Here is a 20,444-nt window from a genome sequence, read left to right as displayed (position 1 = left end):
ATCATTTCTCATCAAAAACTGATTATGGATTGAGGCTCTCATACCTCCTATCTGAAAATAAAATTGAAAGCTACTCAGACACCCTGTTTTCAGTGTGTCTCATCCACAGCATCACCTTTCAAGAGAGAAGAGCAGATTTTGAAACTACAGAAAGTCTTTTGAAACTTCAGGGCTATAATTCATGTTTTAGCTTTTACAAAGTTGCTTTTTAAAATTATGAAAGAAAAATTTACTACTCCTAGCCTATTTTAGCCCTCACAAAAGTTAAAGGTTAAGGAATGCTATCTTTTGAATTTTATAAAGGAAAATAGGCATTTCTGAGGTCCTAACTGACCAAACAGGTAGGGAACCCGATCAAGTAAGCTTTTCAATTCACCTGCATGTAAAATATTGAAGTCAGTGTTAAAATTAAACACAGGTTCTGATTAGACTTCTCTCTACTTGGCTATCTTAAATTATGAATAAAAGTATACAAATATTTCATAAAAAATGTTGAGTGACATCAAATGATGGTGCCACTCACCTTTAGCCATAAAATAATGAAAAATACAACCCGATCATGGATTTGTGATCATCAGTGAGAACTTACAAGTCTGTCTGCCATGTCAAGAACTGTGGAAAACAAACTCCTGCCATTGGAGGCCCTTCCCTTTTCTCAGCACCTTCAAAGCTTGAAGACCTGGATGTCCGGCCTCCCTGGTGGCATGAGGGGTTAAGCACCGCACTATGAAGCAATCCGCAGCCTCTGCAGCACGAGTTCGATCCCCAGCCGATTTTGATCCCTGGCTGGCCAGGGAGAAACCCACATGGCAAGGCAGATCTTTCCTGTCTCACCCGCTGCTCCCCTCCCCCTCAGCAGTGTGTTTCAGTCAGTCTGCCTGTTCTGTTCCCCACTCTGTCTCTGATGAGTCCTCTCACCCCCCGCATCTCTGGCCTGTACCCCAACTCTTATATGCATAAACAAATCTTTAAAAAAAAAAAAAAAGACCTGAATGTCAACCTGAACGTCATTACAATATTAACTTCATTGAAGGAAACAACTGTTACTGGATCAGGCGGGCAAGTTGGGACATGGTAGATGCTGGAATTTTCAAGAAAGTGTTGAATTCTGCTTATAAAAAGAGCCAAAACCAATGTCGGTTTTTACTCCTTAGCTAAGCCACAAAGGAAAGCCAGAGGAAATGTAGCCTGTTTGGAAAGTGAAATGGAAAAATAGAAGAGTGTGAGGATTGGGAGAAGCCGTGCCCTACTGAAATAAAAAACTTTTTGGTGGTTTATTTGCTCCTCTGAACCTTGGCAAGAAATAGAAATCTTCAGCAAAGCTGTAACGGTGGTCTGCCCAAAATAAAAATTTTTTAAAGTTCAGGAATGGTTTGCAGGGATCCAGTCATTAATTCTGTTGTGTCATACCATCCAGGTGAACTTAAGCTGGCCTGTTTGGGAGCGGATTCTGAAGCAGTTAATCTCACTGTCAGGGGGGAAAATGTGGATATTCTTAGGTAATTAGATGATAGAAATCAAAAGAACATGAACTCATTCACCTCCAAATAATTTTCCACATTTTAAAAGTCAATAATTAAGAAGTCTCTGTGTTCAAACAGCTTAGAATAAGAATACACCCTCCCAGGTTTATTTCTGTTGATGAATGAATTCCCTCTCAATAATCCTTTCTCTTTTGGTTTTCAAAAGCCACTAAAATAATGTAAATTATGTATAAATGGGAACCACCGTGGGGGAGATATGATTTGATGTTTTCAAATTTTATCTTTAATAATATTTGGAGAAACATTTACTTAAATGTGGGGACTGAAACATACATACTGAAACATACAGTAATTTTTTTTATCTGCTTTGGAGTAGTGCTGTATTCAAAATACAGCACAAATACAGTAGTTTGTACTTTATTCTAAAACCCTTTAAGCATGTTTTATAACAAATGTATATTAAACCTTCCTCTCATACAGCTAGCTGTCAAAGTTCTCTGATTTCAACAGCTAGGGCTCTTGAATTTTATTAGCTACACTTTTTTCTCCAAATAACCTCTTTGAGTAAAAGTACCTCAGTGTATTTCTTTGATTAAGAGACTAGTGGTTATAGTGTCACCTGCTTTCCCTTTGCTAATCTCTACTTTCCTTCAGCCTGATACCTACAGCTGCAAATCTCACTGCATCTTTAATGGGAGTCATAAGATACTTCTGAGGAGTTACATTTTTCTTCCTTATTCATTTCATGATAAAAACAAAACAAAACATGTCCTCTTAAGTAGAAAATTTCTCCCCTTAATAATCTTACTTTCTAAACAAGTATTGGAAAAATCCTTTGAAAATTATAGTAAGAAATACTCTTCTCTGAGCTAGGGGTTTAAATTTAGGTGAAAATGATGAGTGACAAAGTTGCCTGTATATAATCTTCTAAGGCAACGACACTTAAGACTCCTGTATAGCTTCTGGATATGTAGGGAGAAAATGAGTATTTGGGCATTCTATATGTCCTGCAATCCTTACGCAGTGAATTGTCCTTGTTCTTACTTACAAGTACAGAATAACTCCACCCTGCTGCAAGAGTTGTTTTCTGTTTTTGTTTTTTTTTTTTTTTTTTTCCCAGCAAAACACCATTAACATCTCCACAGAATTAAAACAGAAGTCAGTGTTCAGAAATCAGGCTCAATTTAGAAAGAAGTCATGGAGCATTAGAAAAACACAACTTTTCCTTGCAGCCTGAGAACTAAAAATGCCCTCCCTCCCCCCAAACAAGGCAGAGTTAGGGGATTCAAACACTTTTCCCCTTTCCAGCTGAAAGGCTCTTGTTCTGTGTGATCAGAATTCCAGGCAATTTTGGGATTGGAAACTATTTCATCGTCCCAGACAAGGGAGTCCTCAATCATTCACAGAGTTGTATTTCTGTGTTTTCTTGCTGATGTTCATGAACAAATGACCTATCACACAGCTCAGAGCCATGCTGAGATAGTGTCATAGGCTGGTCATAATGAGATCATTTCATTTTTGCACTTTTTTAGAGGAAAATGTTTCAAATACCAAAATATAAATCAGACGTTCTTGCTCCAAAGAGTGGCACAGAACAATTTTTCAACCCTACTTTTGGAATATCTGTTTAAAAGTTTAGGGTAATTACCAGGTTTGGTGTGTGTCACTTCTGGGATGAGAGGGATTTTAGGTTTCAAAGAAATGAATTGTGTTTTACTGGGAACTGGAAAAATAAACAAGAAATCAATATTTAGGTATTTCACTGTCTAAAACCACAGAAAATCTAAAAATAAACTATAAGTAGAATAAATGTACCATTTTAGAAGATTTTGGAAATATATCACTAAAAGAATATTCTGCAGAGCCATATTTAATGGAAATGCAGTGATAAAATTGCATCGGATTTGAAAAACACATGTCAAGAGTATATTTAACAAAAATAGCATTGCCACCAAATAGTCACAATAAATACACAATGAGTGATTTTAATCCATGACTTAAAAAGTAAGGATAATCATTATGTTCTCTAATTTCACATTTCTCAACTACATCTAAGTCTTCAGGCGCCAGAATAAAAGGCTTAAAACAATATTTTGATTTTAAAATTAATATTCACTGATAGGTCCAAATACTATGACCTGAATAAAGAAATTCCAGCTAACAGCAAATAGAAAGTGTTTTGTCAAAATGAAGTCTGAGGTTGAACTTGAGGGTCATACTCAAAAAGAAAAAATGGAAGACTGCATATAAGACCCAACTTCAAATACATTGATTGGACAGAAAATGAGAATGCTGGGCCTCCCTGGTGGCGCAAAGGGTTAAACACTGCACTATGAAGCAATCTGCAGCCTCTGCAGCACTAGTTTAATCCCCGGCCACCAGGGAGCTACCCACATGGCACAGCAGACCTCTCCTGACTCTCCCGCTGCTCCCCTCAGCAGTGTACTTAGGTCAATCTGCCTGTTCTGTTCCCCACTCTGTCTCTGGTGAATCCTCTCACCCCCCACATCTCTAGCCTGTATCCCAGCTCTTGTACGCAAAAATAAAAAAAGAAAATCTTTAAAAAGAAAAGAAGAAATTAAAAAAAAAAAAGAAAATGAGAACGCATCAATGGATTTTCCAAGCTATAGGATGACATCTGAATATTGAATTCAGGTCTACTCACTGTGGGGTCTGCTATTCAAAACCAAGAAAATCATGGATTTGAAATACTCTATGAGATATTATGTACTGTTCAAATGAGCCAGTTAGAACAGTTATTGGAATGTGACATAAAAGCTGAGGTAGTGTATTTTCCATGGTGAAATGGAAAAGGAAGCTAAAGACATTTCATTACCCAATGTTGTCTGTGTAGGTTCAGGTCTTTTAGAAAATTTAGATGTAACTGTTCCAGCACTTGTGGTTCTTTCTGGTGATGGAAAAGAAAAAGAATATTAAGATGCCTAGAAACATAAAAGACAATTTCCAAAGAGGAACTGACTGTCCTTTGAAAATCCTGGCACATTTAGTAATTGGTGTTTACAAAGTATACAGTAAGTTTTGGGAAAGAATAAACTCAAAATAGTGTAAGTTATAAAAATTGCATATATACTATAATGAAATAAGCTATACCCAATATCTGATTTGTTGAGCATGATTCTGAGAATGTATTTGACAGTGATGATTATCACTCCAGATTGATTAACTACCTTTTCCACCCGAGCTCTGCTGTATTATATGTAGTTCCCCTCTCCTTTTCCTTTTTTTTCAAACCCTACACATATTTTGAGCCTTGGATCCTCAATTCTTCCTTTCTCTGAGCTTCTACAAAAGCATTACAGTCGCATAGATAATTTCATGTTGCTTTCTCATTGTTTTTGATGTACCATGTTAAGATTATAAGCAATGTGAAAGCAGTCATATATTGTCTATCCCAGGCATTGCCCTGATCCACCACTGAAACCATAGTAGGCACCAAAAACCCAAGAAATGTCAGTCTAACAAACACTTAAATATAGATGTTTAACAAGAAATAAATTACACTATATATCTGAGTCTACAATCCCAAGACAGTAGGATTTATCTGTAGATTACAACAAAATTTACATGCAAGAAAATCACATAATTTTCAATAAAATCTTATTGGAATTTTTTTTGTTATTTTGCATTTTAATTGCTCAGCTACAGTCAATTTCAAATTTTGTAAAGAATTTTTAACCTATAGGATCATCACTTCTTTTTAAAATAAGGACATGGATATTATCTTTCTGGAATCAGTTATCCTGAAGGGTAAAGAGATTTACCAGGTTTGACTCTCGGTGTTTTGGGTCTGCGGCGTTGCTTAGGTGTAGTTTGTAGGGGAGCTGAAAGGAGATTTAAGATAAATTTGATAAATGATATTTCCCAGGGCTCAATCACGCTGTAACTGTACACTTGAAAATTTCTCGTGTGCAGGAAGTACTTTATATGTTTTTGTATCTCAAAAATGCCCAGTACTATGCTTATGTACACAATAAATGTTGGCTGGGCCAAAGGAAATTAATTTCTATGTGAGAACTGAAGGTAAGTTGATTAAATTTACTGGAAAGTGAGCAAACTTAAACACATATTACAGTAAGAACTTAAAAGATGATTTGCTGAACAAGCAGGTGAGAAGCACACATAAAATATTTGAAATTTGGGGAATGGAAATTGCAGAATTAATTTATTTCTGTAGCCCATTACTAACCTCACCTGGAGTTAACGAATTTTCCTACTCCAACTACTTTCTAATAAAATATAAGTTGGGTTACGTAGCTTTTCCCCATTTTCCTTCATCATGTGTTCAGGGTTGCAGAGGCTATTAGGTATTCTTTATATTCAGATTATTTTGAAGGAAAAACCTGACCAAATGGTCTAATTCTGCTAAATACAAGGGAATATATCTTAGTATATTTATCATCTATAATTCTCCTGCATTTTCTGGTTGGCAAGGTTGAAAGGCATATAGAGGGAAACAACTCTTCAAAATAGATAGATGTCAAGTTTATGAAAATTCCTTGAGGATTATCAAGGCTAAGTAAGATAGATAACCCAGTTTTATAAGGAATTTCACAGGAAAGAATGAGGGGAAATATTTAGTACTACAAATATTCTGAAAAGGTCAACATGACTGGTTTTTGTCACTTTATCTGTTCTTTCAAAACACACAACTATAGAAATGTCATTAGTTACCAGATGTTGAAGTTTGCATTTCAGGACTGGTAAAGGTTTCCACTTTTTGAGGAACAAATGGTAATTCACTTGGAGCTGAAAATATAAAATACACCATCCCACCAAGTAATTCCAGTTAAAATCAGGCAAATTAATAAGAATTTTAACATGCTTTTAGATGATGTTACAGAGCACATGCCACAAGTACAAGATTAAAGATGAAAAATGCATCTAGTCTTGAAAGCTAGTGGATGAAATAATGATTTAAAGTGGGGAAAAGGTCAGAGAGATAATTGTTGAGACTGAGTCCAATGCATGGGAGAGGCAATACAGGCCACAAACTCATGAGATAGGCTGATATGATGAACACATCCATGCAGCTTCAAAGCTTTTCATCCCTAAGGATGGAAAAAATACTGTTACAGTTAAAAAAAAAAAAAAAGAAAAAAAGAGAGAACTCAAAATGGAACATAAAAGATGCCAGCATTATAGGAAAAATATTTATATATATTTGAAAGTAGGAAAGAAATAAATGATTAGATGTGATGGAATGAAATGCTCATTTGGAAGAAAGACATTCACATGGATTTTCTTTTGATGGAAAACAAAGTATGATTTTTCTGTTAAAAACATTACCCGGTGTTGCCCTTGGCTGTTCAAGAGTTCTAGAAGTTTTAGGTGGGACAGAATCCAGAATAGGATCACTTGTTGCTGTTGGAATAAATGTCAACATTTATAAAAGCAGAAGGCCCCAGGAATAAAATACAGAATCATGAGCAATAAATTATGCCTCAAAGGGGGGAAAATATAAAAAATATTTATTTCTGACCAACATTTTAAGATTAGTGATTCATTAGGAGTTGAAGGTGAACTCACTTTTAAAAACATGCATATTTAAGATGTTAGAAACCATGATAAAACAGTGTTTCATATATTTCATTCATTTTCAACAGTTTTTTTTTTAATTTCTGGTTTCTTCCCTGTTTTTTAACTGCTAACTGAATCCACTCAAGTTTCTATTTCATCTGTCTTCTTATTGTCTACTTCTGATTATTTGCCTTTATCACAAGACAAATAATACCAAGGTACATAAAAAGATAAGAGACAAACTATGTCTGGCAAAGGCCATTCTTAATCACTTTGGAACCCCTATAGTACCTAGTGTAGAAGGTGCTCAATAAACACTTCCTAAGAGGAACTATTAGACTAAGCTAAACTCACTGTAGCTGGATCAGTAAGTGAATGCTGAAATAGGTAAATGGATGACATATTTGCACTTGTGCAAGATTTCACCTCTGCACAATTGAAACTTAGGACTGATTAATTCTTTGCTCTGTGTAGAGGGACCATTTTGTGCATTCAGGAGTCTAGAAGCATCTTTGGCTTCAACCTACTCATTGTCAGTAGCATCTCCCCTAGTTGTAACAAGAATGTCTTTAGACATTGTCAAGTGCTTCTCAAAGGAGAAGAGAGCAAAGTCACCCCTCCCCACCGCTTTGAGAATCATTTTAGAGAAAAGCTTGAACACTTCCAAACCTTTTGAGAATGATTCTGAACAACAGAGCAATAGGCCACTACATTATTTTGCCTCAGTGGAAACCAAATTTATCTGTATCTCCACATGTGGGAGATCTTATTTACTGATGCTTCTGAGGAAAGAACTTGTGAAAGCTCAAAGGAAGGAGGGGCTAAAATTCACCTCCCTTGACACAGGCCACTATTTCTGTCTTAAGGAACTCTAGAGAATACCCTTTTCACTCTGCAAAGGCTTAAGGGGAGCTAGGTGCAGTATTGTTAGAACACCTGGGATCCAAACATGAGAATTGAGAGGCAGGGTATACCTGTGTCGGGCTCTGATATTTCACGCTCATCTGGTGGTGTAGAGCTTGAGAAAACATCGTAAATTGCTTTTAAAAGAAAAAGTAAGACAAAGCAATGTTAATTTTGATTCATTTAAAAAGATTTCATAATATATTTTGATGCTATCCGAGAACAGTTTTGTAGGTGCTAGCAAGCCTTGGCTGTGGGCTACTGGTCTTGTCACTTACATGAAAGAAATCAACACTTGCCTTTTTTTCCTTTTTTAAACATTTATCATTTTTTACATTTTTTAGACAATATTTGCTTCCCCCCAACCCCTCAGATTGAGTCCCCATAGAATCTCCTTCCCCAAGGCACCCGTGCACCATCACCACAGTCCCCTGTGCTCTTCCCTCCCTCCCTCTGATCGCTCTCCCTCCTCCTCCCCTGCAGGATGTCTCTGGTTTATAATTGTCTGTTTTTGCTTTGTTGTGTTTTGTACTGTTATTATTTTTTTTACACTGATGTCTTATCGGGTTCCCCTATATTCCTGTTATAAGTGAAACCATCCGATATTTTTCTTTTTCCTTCTGGCTTATTTCACTGAGCATAATTCCTTCTAGCTCCATCCACATTGCTGCAAATGGCTTGAGTATTTTTTTGATTGCTGAATAATATTCCATTGTGTATATATACCACATCTTCTTCTAATCTTTCTTGCCCTGAACTAAAAGTCCTTATACAGTGAGCCTGACACTGGCTTCTAGGGTGATGTGAGCACAGTATTATATATTTACAATGAAGTCGTGTCAGCTCTAAATTAGTGAGCTTCAAAGAGTATAAACATAAATGAAGCCAGATGGAAATTTGGGAAGATTTTCAAAGAAGTAAAGAGCAGTAACATTGAGGCCATTTGCACAGAGTCTACTGGTCAATCTACTGGTAAAAGTTACCATCAGGATAGCACACATTTGGACAGCACATCAAGGTGTGTGCTGTATCAACTTATTTAACTCTCACATTGTCCCTGAGAAAGAGCTGAGGTTGCTATCATTCCCATGTAGAGACGGTGAAATTGAGGTTCACAGTGGCGAGCACATTTACCAGTGGCCACACTGGGATTGTCAAGTTCAGCATATTTTCCATAAGAAGTGCCAGCAAGGGCAGAATTACAATCAGTTCTTGCCTCTTGCACCAGCTCTCCTCCCTTTTGACCTAGAGGCAGCTTTCTATCGTCCTGCATGAAGCCATAAACCCATCTATAATCTCGGTGGATTTAAAGGAAAATTCTACATTCTGCGTGAAATAAAGGAAGCAGAATGATCCTAAAAATTAACGTTGATTTTAACACAGATAAAATTTTCATGTTTATGTAAGAGCTAAATCTTGTAAGCAAAACAGCATCAAAATTAAAATGTTCTCTATTTTGCACAAAAGCTGGCTCTTTAGTAACAAGAAGTATAGAGAAAACATGAAGTATTATGAGGTAGATTATTCTTGTCCATGCAACTAAAAACAGTACAGAAACCTAGAAGGAGAGAGCTCACAAGAAGGTGTACTAAATGGAGTAACTTGTAATTCAGTGACAGTGTTATGATTTGGAACCACGGCTGGCTGGTGAAGCTGTGCGAGGGTCAGCCCCTGTGACATACTCTGTTGTGCGGAAGGCAGTTTACCTTGTACCACGCACTGCAGAGGCAACAAAGAGATTCCAATTTGTGAAGGTGAATCTACTGCTCTGCAAAAGCTTCAGAATCAGAAAGAGTATTGTGAGTTAAACTAGAAAACACCCCAGAGTAAATCTGTTACACTGTAAAGTTTTCCGACAATTTTAAAAGGTCAGATAAGAATGACTAATCTTTTAATGACAAAACACAGGCAGCTGCTGATCTGAGACTCTATTGAAGCCAATTTCAAGTCATAGCTCTAGCAAAGTCAGCATATCTACTATTAAATATGTTATGAAAACTTGACCTTATATTTAACTCCTTGGGTTAACCTTATATTTTACCAGGTGAGGATTCATGAATAACTTGACTTTTATTTCTATGTTGATTCTGAAGAGTGCCACACTGTTATCCTAACCCCACATTTCCCTACCACCTAGTGGTATGGACTGACTTTCTTTTCTACTTTCTTTCCTTTCCATTTTGGAGGTTTCAAACCTAGGCTGTAATTTCCCTGAGCTTATTCCTAAGGAACCCCTCTTTCATCATCCTGACAATTGTGGTTCATGTCTGGAAGTTTCCAATTGTCAGGAATCTCTTACTTCCAAACATTTCCTCAAATACACTTAACATTAAAATAACATATTTGCCTTCAGATATAGTCCCTGAAATTTCCATTTCTGCAGTTTGAAAGTTGAATAGTGAAAAACAAGAGAGCAAAAAATCATACAAACACCAGTGGCTAAAGTTTTATGTTTGGGCCTCCCCGGTGGCGCAGTGGGTTGAGCACAGCACTGTGAAGCTGTTTGCAGCCTCTGCAGTGCAGGTTCGATTCCAGGCCGGCCAAGGAGATACCCACATGGTGTGGCAGACCTCTCCTGTCTCGCCTGCTGCTCCCCTCAGCAGTGTTTTCGGTCTTTCTGTCTGTTCTGCTCCCTGCTCTGTCTCTGGTGAATCCTCTCACCCTCCCATGCCTCTAGCCTGTACCCCAGCTCTTGTATAAAATAAATCTTTAAAAAAAATTGTCATTTTATGCAAATTCATGAATATTAATGACTCTGAAAAACTTTCCTTTTCAAACAAATTCTTAAACAAAAGACCTCATTAAGACAAAAATTCTGTCAAGCTCATTAATGTACTCCAAGCCTTATTTACCCTAGAGCCTGGTATGTGGTGGAAACTCACAATGGATCTGTAAGATGTCCATTACAATGAACAAAGAACAGAGAGATTGTCAGTTGGGAAGCTTAAGCACTCAGTAAGGATTATTTAAGATATTCAAATTTCTTCTTCTCCGATGTAATCATCTGCCATATGCTTGTGCGGCCATAAGCTACGGTGGAAATAAGATCCTAAAAACCTGAAGAAGCAATGAGAAAATATACCAGCACTATCTGTGGTTAGATGAATGAGAAAAGCCTTTATAAACACAACACACAGAGAGTTCTCAGTGCCTTTTAAATAAATAATGCTTTTTTCAGTTCATGGAAAAATAAAATACCTTTCTGGTTGGTCTTAAAATTTGTGAAAATACTGCCTGTAAGAAAATGCTCATTAAGCATAACCAAAGGCTGAAACTGTAAATCTCCAACAGGCCACAGTAAATCTGAAAACCATCTGCTCCATTTGAATTCTATTTGTCTGCTCTCAAAGCATCAACACTACCACTATTTCCTAATTTTCTCCTCTCTAGGGCTTAATCCTCTTGGGTGGGCTAGAGCTACACTAAATCATCACTTCACAGCAAGCAATGAGGTCCAAAGATAGAATTCAACTACTCTGAGCAAACACCTAGAAAGAACTGAAAGAATTAAAACACTAAAAGCAATTGCTGATGAACTTTTAAAGGAAGTTCCCAGAGTGAAGTCTATTCAATAGACCTAGCCTGACCATTCTCAGTCCTATCAAGGGAAGTCTTAGAGGTGACTGATGATTACTCCAGAAGAAATAATTATGCCAGAAGTCATCTTAGTAATAAGTCACTGAAGAACTGGAGAAGAAATACCAGTTTGTCTGGAAACACTGGAGAAAGGACAGGCAGGAAAGTTTTCTTTTTTTTTTTTTAAGATTTATTTATTTATTTATACAAGCACTGGGTACAGTCAGAAGCACGGGAGGGTGAGAGAATTCACCAGAGGCAGGCGGGGAGCAGAACAGGCAGAAGAAACGAGGTACACTGACAAGGGGAGCAGTGGACACGGCAGGAGAGGTCTGCGTGCTATGTGGGACCCTGGCCTGGAGGCCAGGGATCGAACCAGCACTGCAGAGGCTGCAGGCACAGCGCTCAACTGCTGCTGCGGGCCACCAGGGAGGCCCAGGAAAGTTTTCTAAGGATGAAAATAAACTCATCAAGCCATTCTGTGTTATATAAAGAAACTATTTTATTTATTTGATTGAAGCTTTAGATACCTTTTAGTGAATGATAGTCTTTGGAGGGGATGATAGAGTAAATTAAGGAGGCTCAACCCTGATGGCATTATGAAGCCAGATACAAAGTTGATTTTCATCTGCTCTCTCCAACCACATAAGCTGAGAAACACGTGGCATTTTTGCTTCTTGTCCCACCTCAGCAAGTTGATCATGATGTCATTTTACTCCCTGAGCTGAGACAGGCAGCGGCCAGTTTACCATGAGATTCGGGCTGCCTCTCTAACCGAACAGACTGGCTGTGTGATGGAATTTACCATCTACTTGTGCCCATGGGGTTACAGGGCTCCTTAGAAAAACATTACATATATCCTTTCCATTCTCTTTAAAAATCTTTATACAGGGCCTCCCCAGTGGCGCAGCTGGGTTGCGAAGCTGCCCGCAGCCTCTGCAGCACTGGTTCGATCCCCGGCTGCTCCCCGGCCACCGGAGGAGGGTCCCACATGGCGCGCAGACCTCTCCTGCCGCCCGCTGCTCCCCTCAGCAGTGTACTTCGGTCCTTCTGCCTGCTCTGCTCCCTGCTCTGGCTCTGGTGAATTCTCTCACCCTCCCGCGCTTCTGACTGTACCCAGTGCTTGTATAAATAAATAAATAAATCTTTAGGAATAAAAAAAAAAAATTTACTTAAAAAGTGAAATGGAAGCCCAAGGATCACGTGGTATGCACACATATACTAACACACATATACTAACACGCATGCAGACACACACACGAGCTTAGAGGATTTTGTGGTGGTTTTTTTTTTGTCTTTTTTTTTGTATTAGTAAATTTTTTGCTGCTGTTATTACTGAGTGTCTGCAGCCACTCAGGAAGTTTGGGATGAGCAGTGTGGTGGGAAAGGGAGGCATTCAACACAGGAGTTGAGTATAATAAGGAAATGATAAAAGGACACATTCCATGCACTGTGAATAAGGCTAAGTGGTGTGCACACTATTTCTAAGGCACATTACCATGAACATCAACAATTTTAAAGAATACCAATAAAAGAAAACATTATTATTCTTATTTTATAGATGGTGAAACAGAGGCTTGGAGAGATTAAATCACTTATCAAGAGCCAACTTACCGACAGCACTAAACTGGTAAATGGATGAGCTAGTTACCCAGCTCTCTCTCTCTCTCTAACTCAGAGTAGCAATCACATTCACAATGATAATAACTTCAGGCACTGACCAGTCCTTCTCACAGACCACTTGGTGTTTCTTAAAAATCTAAAGTCACCTGGCCCTAATGAGAATATTCAACTTACTCTGTTATTTAAAGCAAGCTATAGGCCATTGTTTCATTTTTAACTTGGAGTTCTTTATTGGAGAAATGATTAAGAAATGAATGAGTGGGGGCCTTCCTGGTGGCGCAAGGGGTTAAGACACAACCTATGAAGCTATCAGCAGCCACTGCAGCATGAGATGGATCCCCAGCCAGGGAGCAACCCACATGGCACAGCTGACGTCCCCTGACTCGCCCACTGCTTCCCTCAGCAGTGTATTTCAGTAGATCTGCCTGTTCTGCTCCCTACTCTGTCTGGTGAATCCACTTACCCCTCAAACCGCTGGCCTATACCCCAGTTCTTGTATGCATAAATAAATAAATATTAAAAAAAAAAAGAAATGAATGAGTGATCCAACTTTTGGTCCTCTACCCATTCAGAGGCCAGTCTCTCAAATACCCACTTAAAATAAAAGAGGATTAAATTCTTTGCTTCTAGGAACAACTGGAGGATCAAAATGCTCATGTATATAAAAATCTTTGAAAGTCACACTTAATAGAAAACTGCTCAGCAAATACAAAATTAGATTATTACAGTGAAGTGATAGTGCTAGAAGTACACATGTGCAGTTCATGGACTAGGGGACTGAGACTTTTACTAGAACTCACTCTGTAACACAGGTCAGTGATCTGACCACCCTACAATAGAACATGACTTGTTCTACTATATCATCAGAAAGATTCACCCTTTCCTGATGGTATCACAAGTGTTTTTCAAATGACCAACTTTCTTTTAATATAGCATTTATATACATTTTGGCATATAAGGTTAGATAAGAGTGTTATAATTTCCCTTCTATACTTAAAGGAAAATTGAATTTGTCAAGGGAGTCAAAGGCAACCAATCCTATTTAAACATACTCCAGGGAAGGTTTACTGAAAAATACAATTCCAAAAATGATATCACAAAATGTAGTAGAAATGATTAGAGCAAAGAGACTCAAAGTGGGGAAGAAATTGTTTGAAGACTGCTCTTCTCAGATTTTCTAGGATATTCCAAATTCCAAATATTTTGGATCTTACTTTTACTATAAGTAGGCATGACTTGGTAATTTCAATAATTCAGCATATAAGTTAGAATTTCATATACTGTTTTATATTCAAAAGCGGTACAGAAATATTTTCTAGAGCAAGCATTCTAATATTTTGATACAGAATAGAAAAATGCGGAAAACAAATTTAGCAATTGTTGAAGCTGAATAATAAGGTATTGATAAATAACATTTCATGGTTGCTAAAGAGAAAAGCAGCTCCTGGCACGCAGGATCTGACCTGACACCCAGCTAGGCTTTGGTGTTCTACCATGAACATCAACAATTTTAAAGAATACCAACATGAGACAAGATCAGTTAGTGACCAAGATAAAAACAAGACCATTCTGTAATCACGTGGTATGCAGCCCAATGCATGAACACAACAATCACGATTCCTACTTTCTGCCTAATGAGAGTAACAACTGCAGCTTTACCAATCACAGCTTTAGCTTCACACTGTTCTTGCCTCCTAGTTAAGAATTATGAAGATTTACAATCACATAATTAGTCCTACTTTCTGACAGCAAAGTTTCATTTCTTTGGAACCCCAGGACAAAGTTTTCTTTCTTTCTCCCACAAATCATCTATTCTAAGACCAAATGCTATAACATGTTCTTTCCAAAACCCTCTTACTGAAAGATTCCACAGTTCCTCAAGGCCTGCATTCTCCATTGTCAATGGCAGCAAATAAACCTAACTGTTCAAATACAAGTTGGCAGTCTACAGCTGGAAGTTCTCTGGCTGCCTCAGGTTGCCCTGGCTGTGATGTGGCAGCTGAATAAGGAGACTGCTTCCTGCTGCATTAGCCACCATTGACACCCCATCAGGACAAGACTAGATCACCCCTGATCTGGAATAACAGGCAAATGAAACCTTTCCTTTATTGGAATGTCCCATCTATTGTATTGTTTGTTAATTCTACAACCCTCACTTCCCAACATATTCTCCCCACTCCCCAATGTTCAATTCAGGCCTTATGTATTAATCATATGCTAGGCTTTAAATTTTCATAAATTTTAATTCATGGTTTTCATGAGGTTTTGGTCAGTTTGCTCTTAAATGGTCATAGAAACCAAATAACTAGAAGCTGCTGAAGGGAAAACTTACGACCCCTGTGTTATAATCCAAAAGCAAAGAGATCAAAAGAGAGTAAGTCCAGTGGGCCTTGAAATTGTTTAGGTTGGGGGATGGTTTCTTGTGAAGAATGGCAAGGCCTGGCATAATGTTGCTGATAAACCATCACATCACATCTGCCCCAAGATTATTTGTTCCATAGTTACAGAGCAGTTAGTGTGACAGCTAATGGAACCATAGGCTCAGTTCTCAGAAACCACCTAGGACCTGGAATTTATACTCAAATGACCAGAACACGAAAGATGATTTCACACCCATGTTTAATGATTGTGTTAGAGTTTCAGGCACAGTGACTGGGGATGGAAAGTTGCAGTTTAAGACTTTTCTTTATTGGCTGACAATCGTGGCTAACTTTCAAGTGTTTTCTCACTTCAGAAAACTCGGGGAGACCATGGTATAAAAGTTCACCAATTTGATGTCATTCTTGTATTTTTTGTTAAGATATGAGCCCATTATATTAATTAGAGAAAGGATCATTTCATGACTATCTCTGTCTGAGGGATCATTCTGACCCTTTCTCAAACCAGTCTTCCGCTGGACACTTCACTGGAGAATGTCACAAAATGTCAGCGTAATTTAGCTTCAGTATGTGAATTTCTACCAATGTTATTATTCCTTTTACTGAAAAAAAAAATCACAGCTAGGAAATTCACAAAAATGAAAATATAAATTAAAAATCATGGACGTTATGACAAAAACGTGATATCTGAGATTTTCTTTTAATTCTTGTATGCTGAATATTCTTTCTTTGATGGCTAGACATCAAAGGCAAGACTTTCAGGGAAAAAAACTGCAAAATTATTTTTTGAAAAAAGGAAAATACATCAGTTTTAATGGTGGTAGCTATGCATGTGTGATGGCCAGTGGGACAAGAATTCTCAGGAGGAAAAACCAAATATCACAGTTTACAAAAAGACCCAGAAATAGAAAAAAATAGTGAAAAAGCATATGGCTAGTGGAAACACCAGAACTAGAACAAGGTTCATTATTAATTCGAAGACCTGTGGCTTATCTTCTATGTCAAGATATGTTCAAAGATTTTAGGACTTAGTAAGTACTCATACGTTACCAGAATGTTTTGCTACAAAAGAAATAACTGCAAGAGAAACAGTCAATTCATATTGTTAAATCAGCCCTAAGCTGCTGCTGCTGACTTTTGTTATTGCTTTTGTTACTAAAGAACCCTAGAAAATGAAGTGAGACAATTCATAGTTCATTTCCTAGCCAGGCTTCTAATTACATATCCAGAAAGTGAAGTACACAGATCTTTAAAACAAATGCAAAACCCTTTTGCTTTTGTGTTGGGAAGAAGATGAGATTCATCTAAGTATCAAAGACAGAGAGATTACAGCTTTTCCATTTACTACAAGGTGTACTGGTAATCAAAGAACCTACAAAAATAAAACCCAGTTAAGTTATTCAATACTTTTGTTCCAATCAATTTTGTTTAAAGAATTACCAGTTTCAGGTGGTAGAACTTTGGAATCTTCAGATGTTTTATCTGTAGAAACAATCCACGGCTTGTCACTTGAAGCTACAGCGAAAAAGAAATGGAATTCGTTCAAGTTTTTTTGTTTGTTTGTATAGAGGGAACAGATAAAGAAATAGTTTGCTGGTATGGTTAAGTGGCTATCAGAGCCTGCAATAAAAAGCACATCTTCATCCAATTGAAAGTCATTCTCTACCCAGAAGAAATCAATAGGACCCATTCCAGGGAACATTTGATGAGGGACTAGAAAGAGACCAGTTAGATGTCACACTAACAATTTTAAGGACAAAAGACTAAAAAGGTTATCTGGAATTAACTGACGATTTTTACTTAATTTATAGAAAATCCAATCAGATTTAAAAAAAAAAACCTATTATTTAGCTGAGTGCCCAAAATTCATCAGTTCACTGAAATTCATCAGACCCAGGAGTACCACAGAAACAAGCAACCACCACCCACATCTCAAGACCAGACAGAAGGTGCTGTTATTACCCAATGCGCCCTCAGGTTTCTCAAAAGGGAATGGTGTCTTTGCCTGAGGAAATTCCGGAAGTCTTTTTGGAGCTGTAATGAAATATGTAAGAAATGTCAGGACCTTTCTAATGACTATTTTTTTTTTAAAGATTTATTTATTTATACAAGCACTGGGCACAGTCAGAAGCATGGGAGGGTGAGAGAATCCACCAGAGCCAGAGCGGGGAGCAGAGCAGGCAAAAGGACCAAAGTCCACTGCAGAGGGGAGCAGCAGGCGGCAGGAGAGGTCTGTGCGCCATGTGGGACCCTCGCCCGGTGGCTGGGGAGCAGCCAGGGATCGAACCGGTGCTGCAGAGGCTGCGGGCAGCTTCACAACCCAGCACTCAACCGCTGCGTCACCGGGGAGGCCCACTAATGACTCTTTTTCATAGTCATTACTACACTGTAGTGATGGGAGCTCTTCTTTTCACCTAGAATAAACACCTCCCTTCTCTCCTTAGTTATACAGGTGTATGTGCTCTTAGATCTATTTCATTTAAACTCATTGAACACCAAACATAAATGAATTGGAAAATATCCATTTAATAACTTCAAAAAGTACAATTTTGGTAGCTTAGAATGACTTTGTATTTGTGCTCACCCACTCCATTTTTTGGTAATGTACTCAAAGAATTCCTAAAAATGATAAGAAGCAGTCTGCAGAAATGTCATACATATCTTCTCTACGAAGAGAAACTGAGTAAAAATATTTAAAGAAAATACAGAAAATCTTTTGTTCAATGATGCAATGATTTTTTTTAAATATTGAACCTATTTTTCAAAGAATCGTGTATTTTTTTTAAAGATTTATTTTTATTTATTTATACAAGCACTGGGTACAGTCAGAAGCACGGGAGGGTGAGAGAATTCACCAGAGCCAGAGCGGGGAGCAGAGCAGGTAGACTGATGTACACTGCTGAGGGGAGCAGCAGGCGGGAGGAGAGGTCTGCGCGCCATGTGGGACCCTCCTCCAGTGGCCGGGGAGCAGCTGGGGATCGAACCGGTGCTGCAGAGGCTGTGGGCAGGTTCGCAACCCAGCACTCAACTGCTGCGCCACCGGGGAGGCCCTCCATGATGCAATGATTTTGATTTAAAATAAATATAAAGTCAAAATATCCATCACACACACACAAAACAAACAAACAAACCCACAATCAAAGGATTTAATACAGAGACAGTCTTCTTAGGTTTCTAAATTACAAAATTAAGATTGAATAACATGTGAGAGGTAGGATATTATGGAAATTATTTGTTCTATAAGCCACATGACCTCTCATTCCTGTGGAGAAATAAATTACGAACTTTTTTCAAGCATGCATAAAAATTTCAAGGTAATAATAACTTGCAATATTTAATAATCTTTACCTAGAGTGCTCAGCGGCAATTCAAACTTAGGTATTAGACTAGTTTGCAGTGTTTCCGGGGTCCTTTCATCAAGAACTACAATACAGAAGAATTCAGTTAGCAATTCTGTGAGTCAGAATTTGGTGTGATGGCTTAACTGGGATCTGGAACGCATGCTCATTACCAAGTGTGCATCAGACAGCAGATGCCTGTCATGGAAATACTTGGAAATTATACCTGGAAAAGTCTGACATAGCCATTAAAGCCTGAAAGTACATCTTCAAAGAGTTGTGGCAGATCAACATCACAGGTACAGAACAAAATATATGCCACTTCTTTTCTTCCCCAGAAGAGAAAAAGTCAAGTTAGATTTTCTGGGGTCAAGAAGCAGTTAACATGCATGACACAAAATTCATATTAAAAAGCATTATATGTGGGGGGATTTTCCTCAAGGTTAGTATGCATTAAGACTTGGAAAATTTCACCTACACAGAAAGCACAGTCAGGACTCTCAAGTCTCCCACTCCTGCCCCAAGCTTTATGGGTTAATAAGCTGTCAGTTCTGTTTCTCTATCTGTCCTAATAGACTGATAAAAAAAGGGTATCCAGTTAGCATCTAGCATCCAGAACTGCCTAGAATATCGGTCACCAGCATCAAGGCATGGTGTTAACTCTTCAATGTAATTTATAGGAGGAATGTAAGAGATCCAAATAAGGGATCAAGACAAAAAATACCAAATTAGAAAGCAAAATTAACAGGAAACTATAAATCAGAGACATTCTGCAGGGGAAGGAGAGGGATCAAAACAGGGGAGGGAAGAGCACAATGGACTATGGTGATGACTCACGGGTAAACCGGTGGTAGGAATTTTACAGGGACTACACCTGAGAGGAGAAAGCATGCATTGTACACAAAGGAAGAATGATGTAAAATACATAAAAAATAAAATGTGGTTGTAACACTCAAAAAGGAGAGGGGGGAGGGGGGAGGGAGGGAGCGAGGGAGGGAGAGAGGAAGGAAGGGCTTAATTACTATCAGTAAGGGTGTGAGGAGTATAACTAAGGCATTGGGGTTACCTTTCTCCGAGTGTTAAATTTTTGTTTTTTTAAAAAAAAAAAAGTTCTCAGAATTACCCAGTGCTGTTTCTGAAGTATCTAGGGAACTAGACACAGTGGGTTTAATAGTTCTTGGAACTGATTCAGGAGTCACTGGAAGGTAAAAAACAAAACAAAACAAAACAAAGCACAATTTTACAAATTAAGATGAAATAACAAAGCAACTGAAGACCAAAAGCCATGTTTGTTGCCTTTAAAGTTATAACTTACATTTACACAACCGATTTCTTGTAAGTTACTTATTATGGCAAGGATTACTTGAGTTACTTATGTCAAGGATTCTCTCTCTGGCTTGCCTCAGGTGCGCAAGCTGACATTTTCCCTAACTCTTCCCTTCTGGGCTTGGTCACTTTCCATGTGTTCCAAAAAGTATACTGAACTGTCCTCCATGAAAGTACTTATCAGATCAAGCATCATTTTTGTCTGCCTTTTTCTTTTTTCTTTCTTTTCTTTTTAGCACAGTGTCTATGACATAGAAATTAAATACCTAATAATTATT

The 20,444-nt window shown here is 38.0% G+C and overlaps 1 protein-coding gene across 2 annotated transcripts in view; it reads right to left on the bottom strand.

Moving 5' to 3' along the window:
* Positions 1–20,444, bottom strand: part of ABI3BP (ABI family member 3 binding protein) — a 209,935-nt gene that overhangs the window by 83,050 nt on the left and 106,441 nt on the right. Inside the window, exons 11-20 of one of the 2 annotated variants that reach the window (XM_037525650.2) lie at positions 19,964–20,038; positions 18,851–18,925; positions 17,465–17,536; positions 16,943–17,017; positions 7,997–8,062; positions 6,792–6,866; positions 6,177–6,251; positions 5,267–5,326; positions 4,321–4,392; positions 3,133–3,207 (exon numbers count right to left, since the gene is read on the bottom strand). In XM_037525650.2, the coding sequence (XP_037381547.1) occupies positions 3,133–3,207; positions 4,321–4,392; positions 5,267–5,326; positions 6,177–6,251; positions 6,792–6,866; positions 7,997–8,062; positions 16,943–17,017; positions 17,465–17,536; positions 18,851–18,925; positions 19,964–20,038 (720 nt within the window). The remainder of the gene's footprint in view (positions 1–3,132; positions 3,208–4,320; positions 4,393–5,266; positions 5,327–6,176; positions 6,252–6,791; positions 6,867–7,996; positions 8,063–16,942; positions 17,018–17,464; positions 17,537–18,850; positions 18,926–19,963; positions 20,039–20,444) is intronic. The other variant, XM_054700654.1, reaches the window with a different exon arrangement.

Source organism: Talpa occidentalis, unplaced genomic scaffold, assembly GCF_014898055.3.
Source record: "Talpa occidentalis isolate TD23 unplaced genomic scaffold, MPIMG_talOcc4v2.1 talOcc4.4, whole genome shotgun sequence".
NCBI classification, from domain to species: Eukaryota; Metazoa; Chordata; class Mammalia; order Eulipotyphla; family Talpidae; genus Talpa; species Talpa occidentalis.
This window is presented reverse-complemented; position numbering and strand designations above follow the sequence as displayed.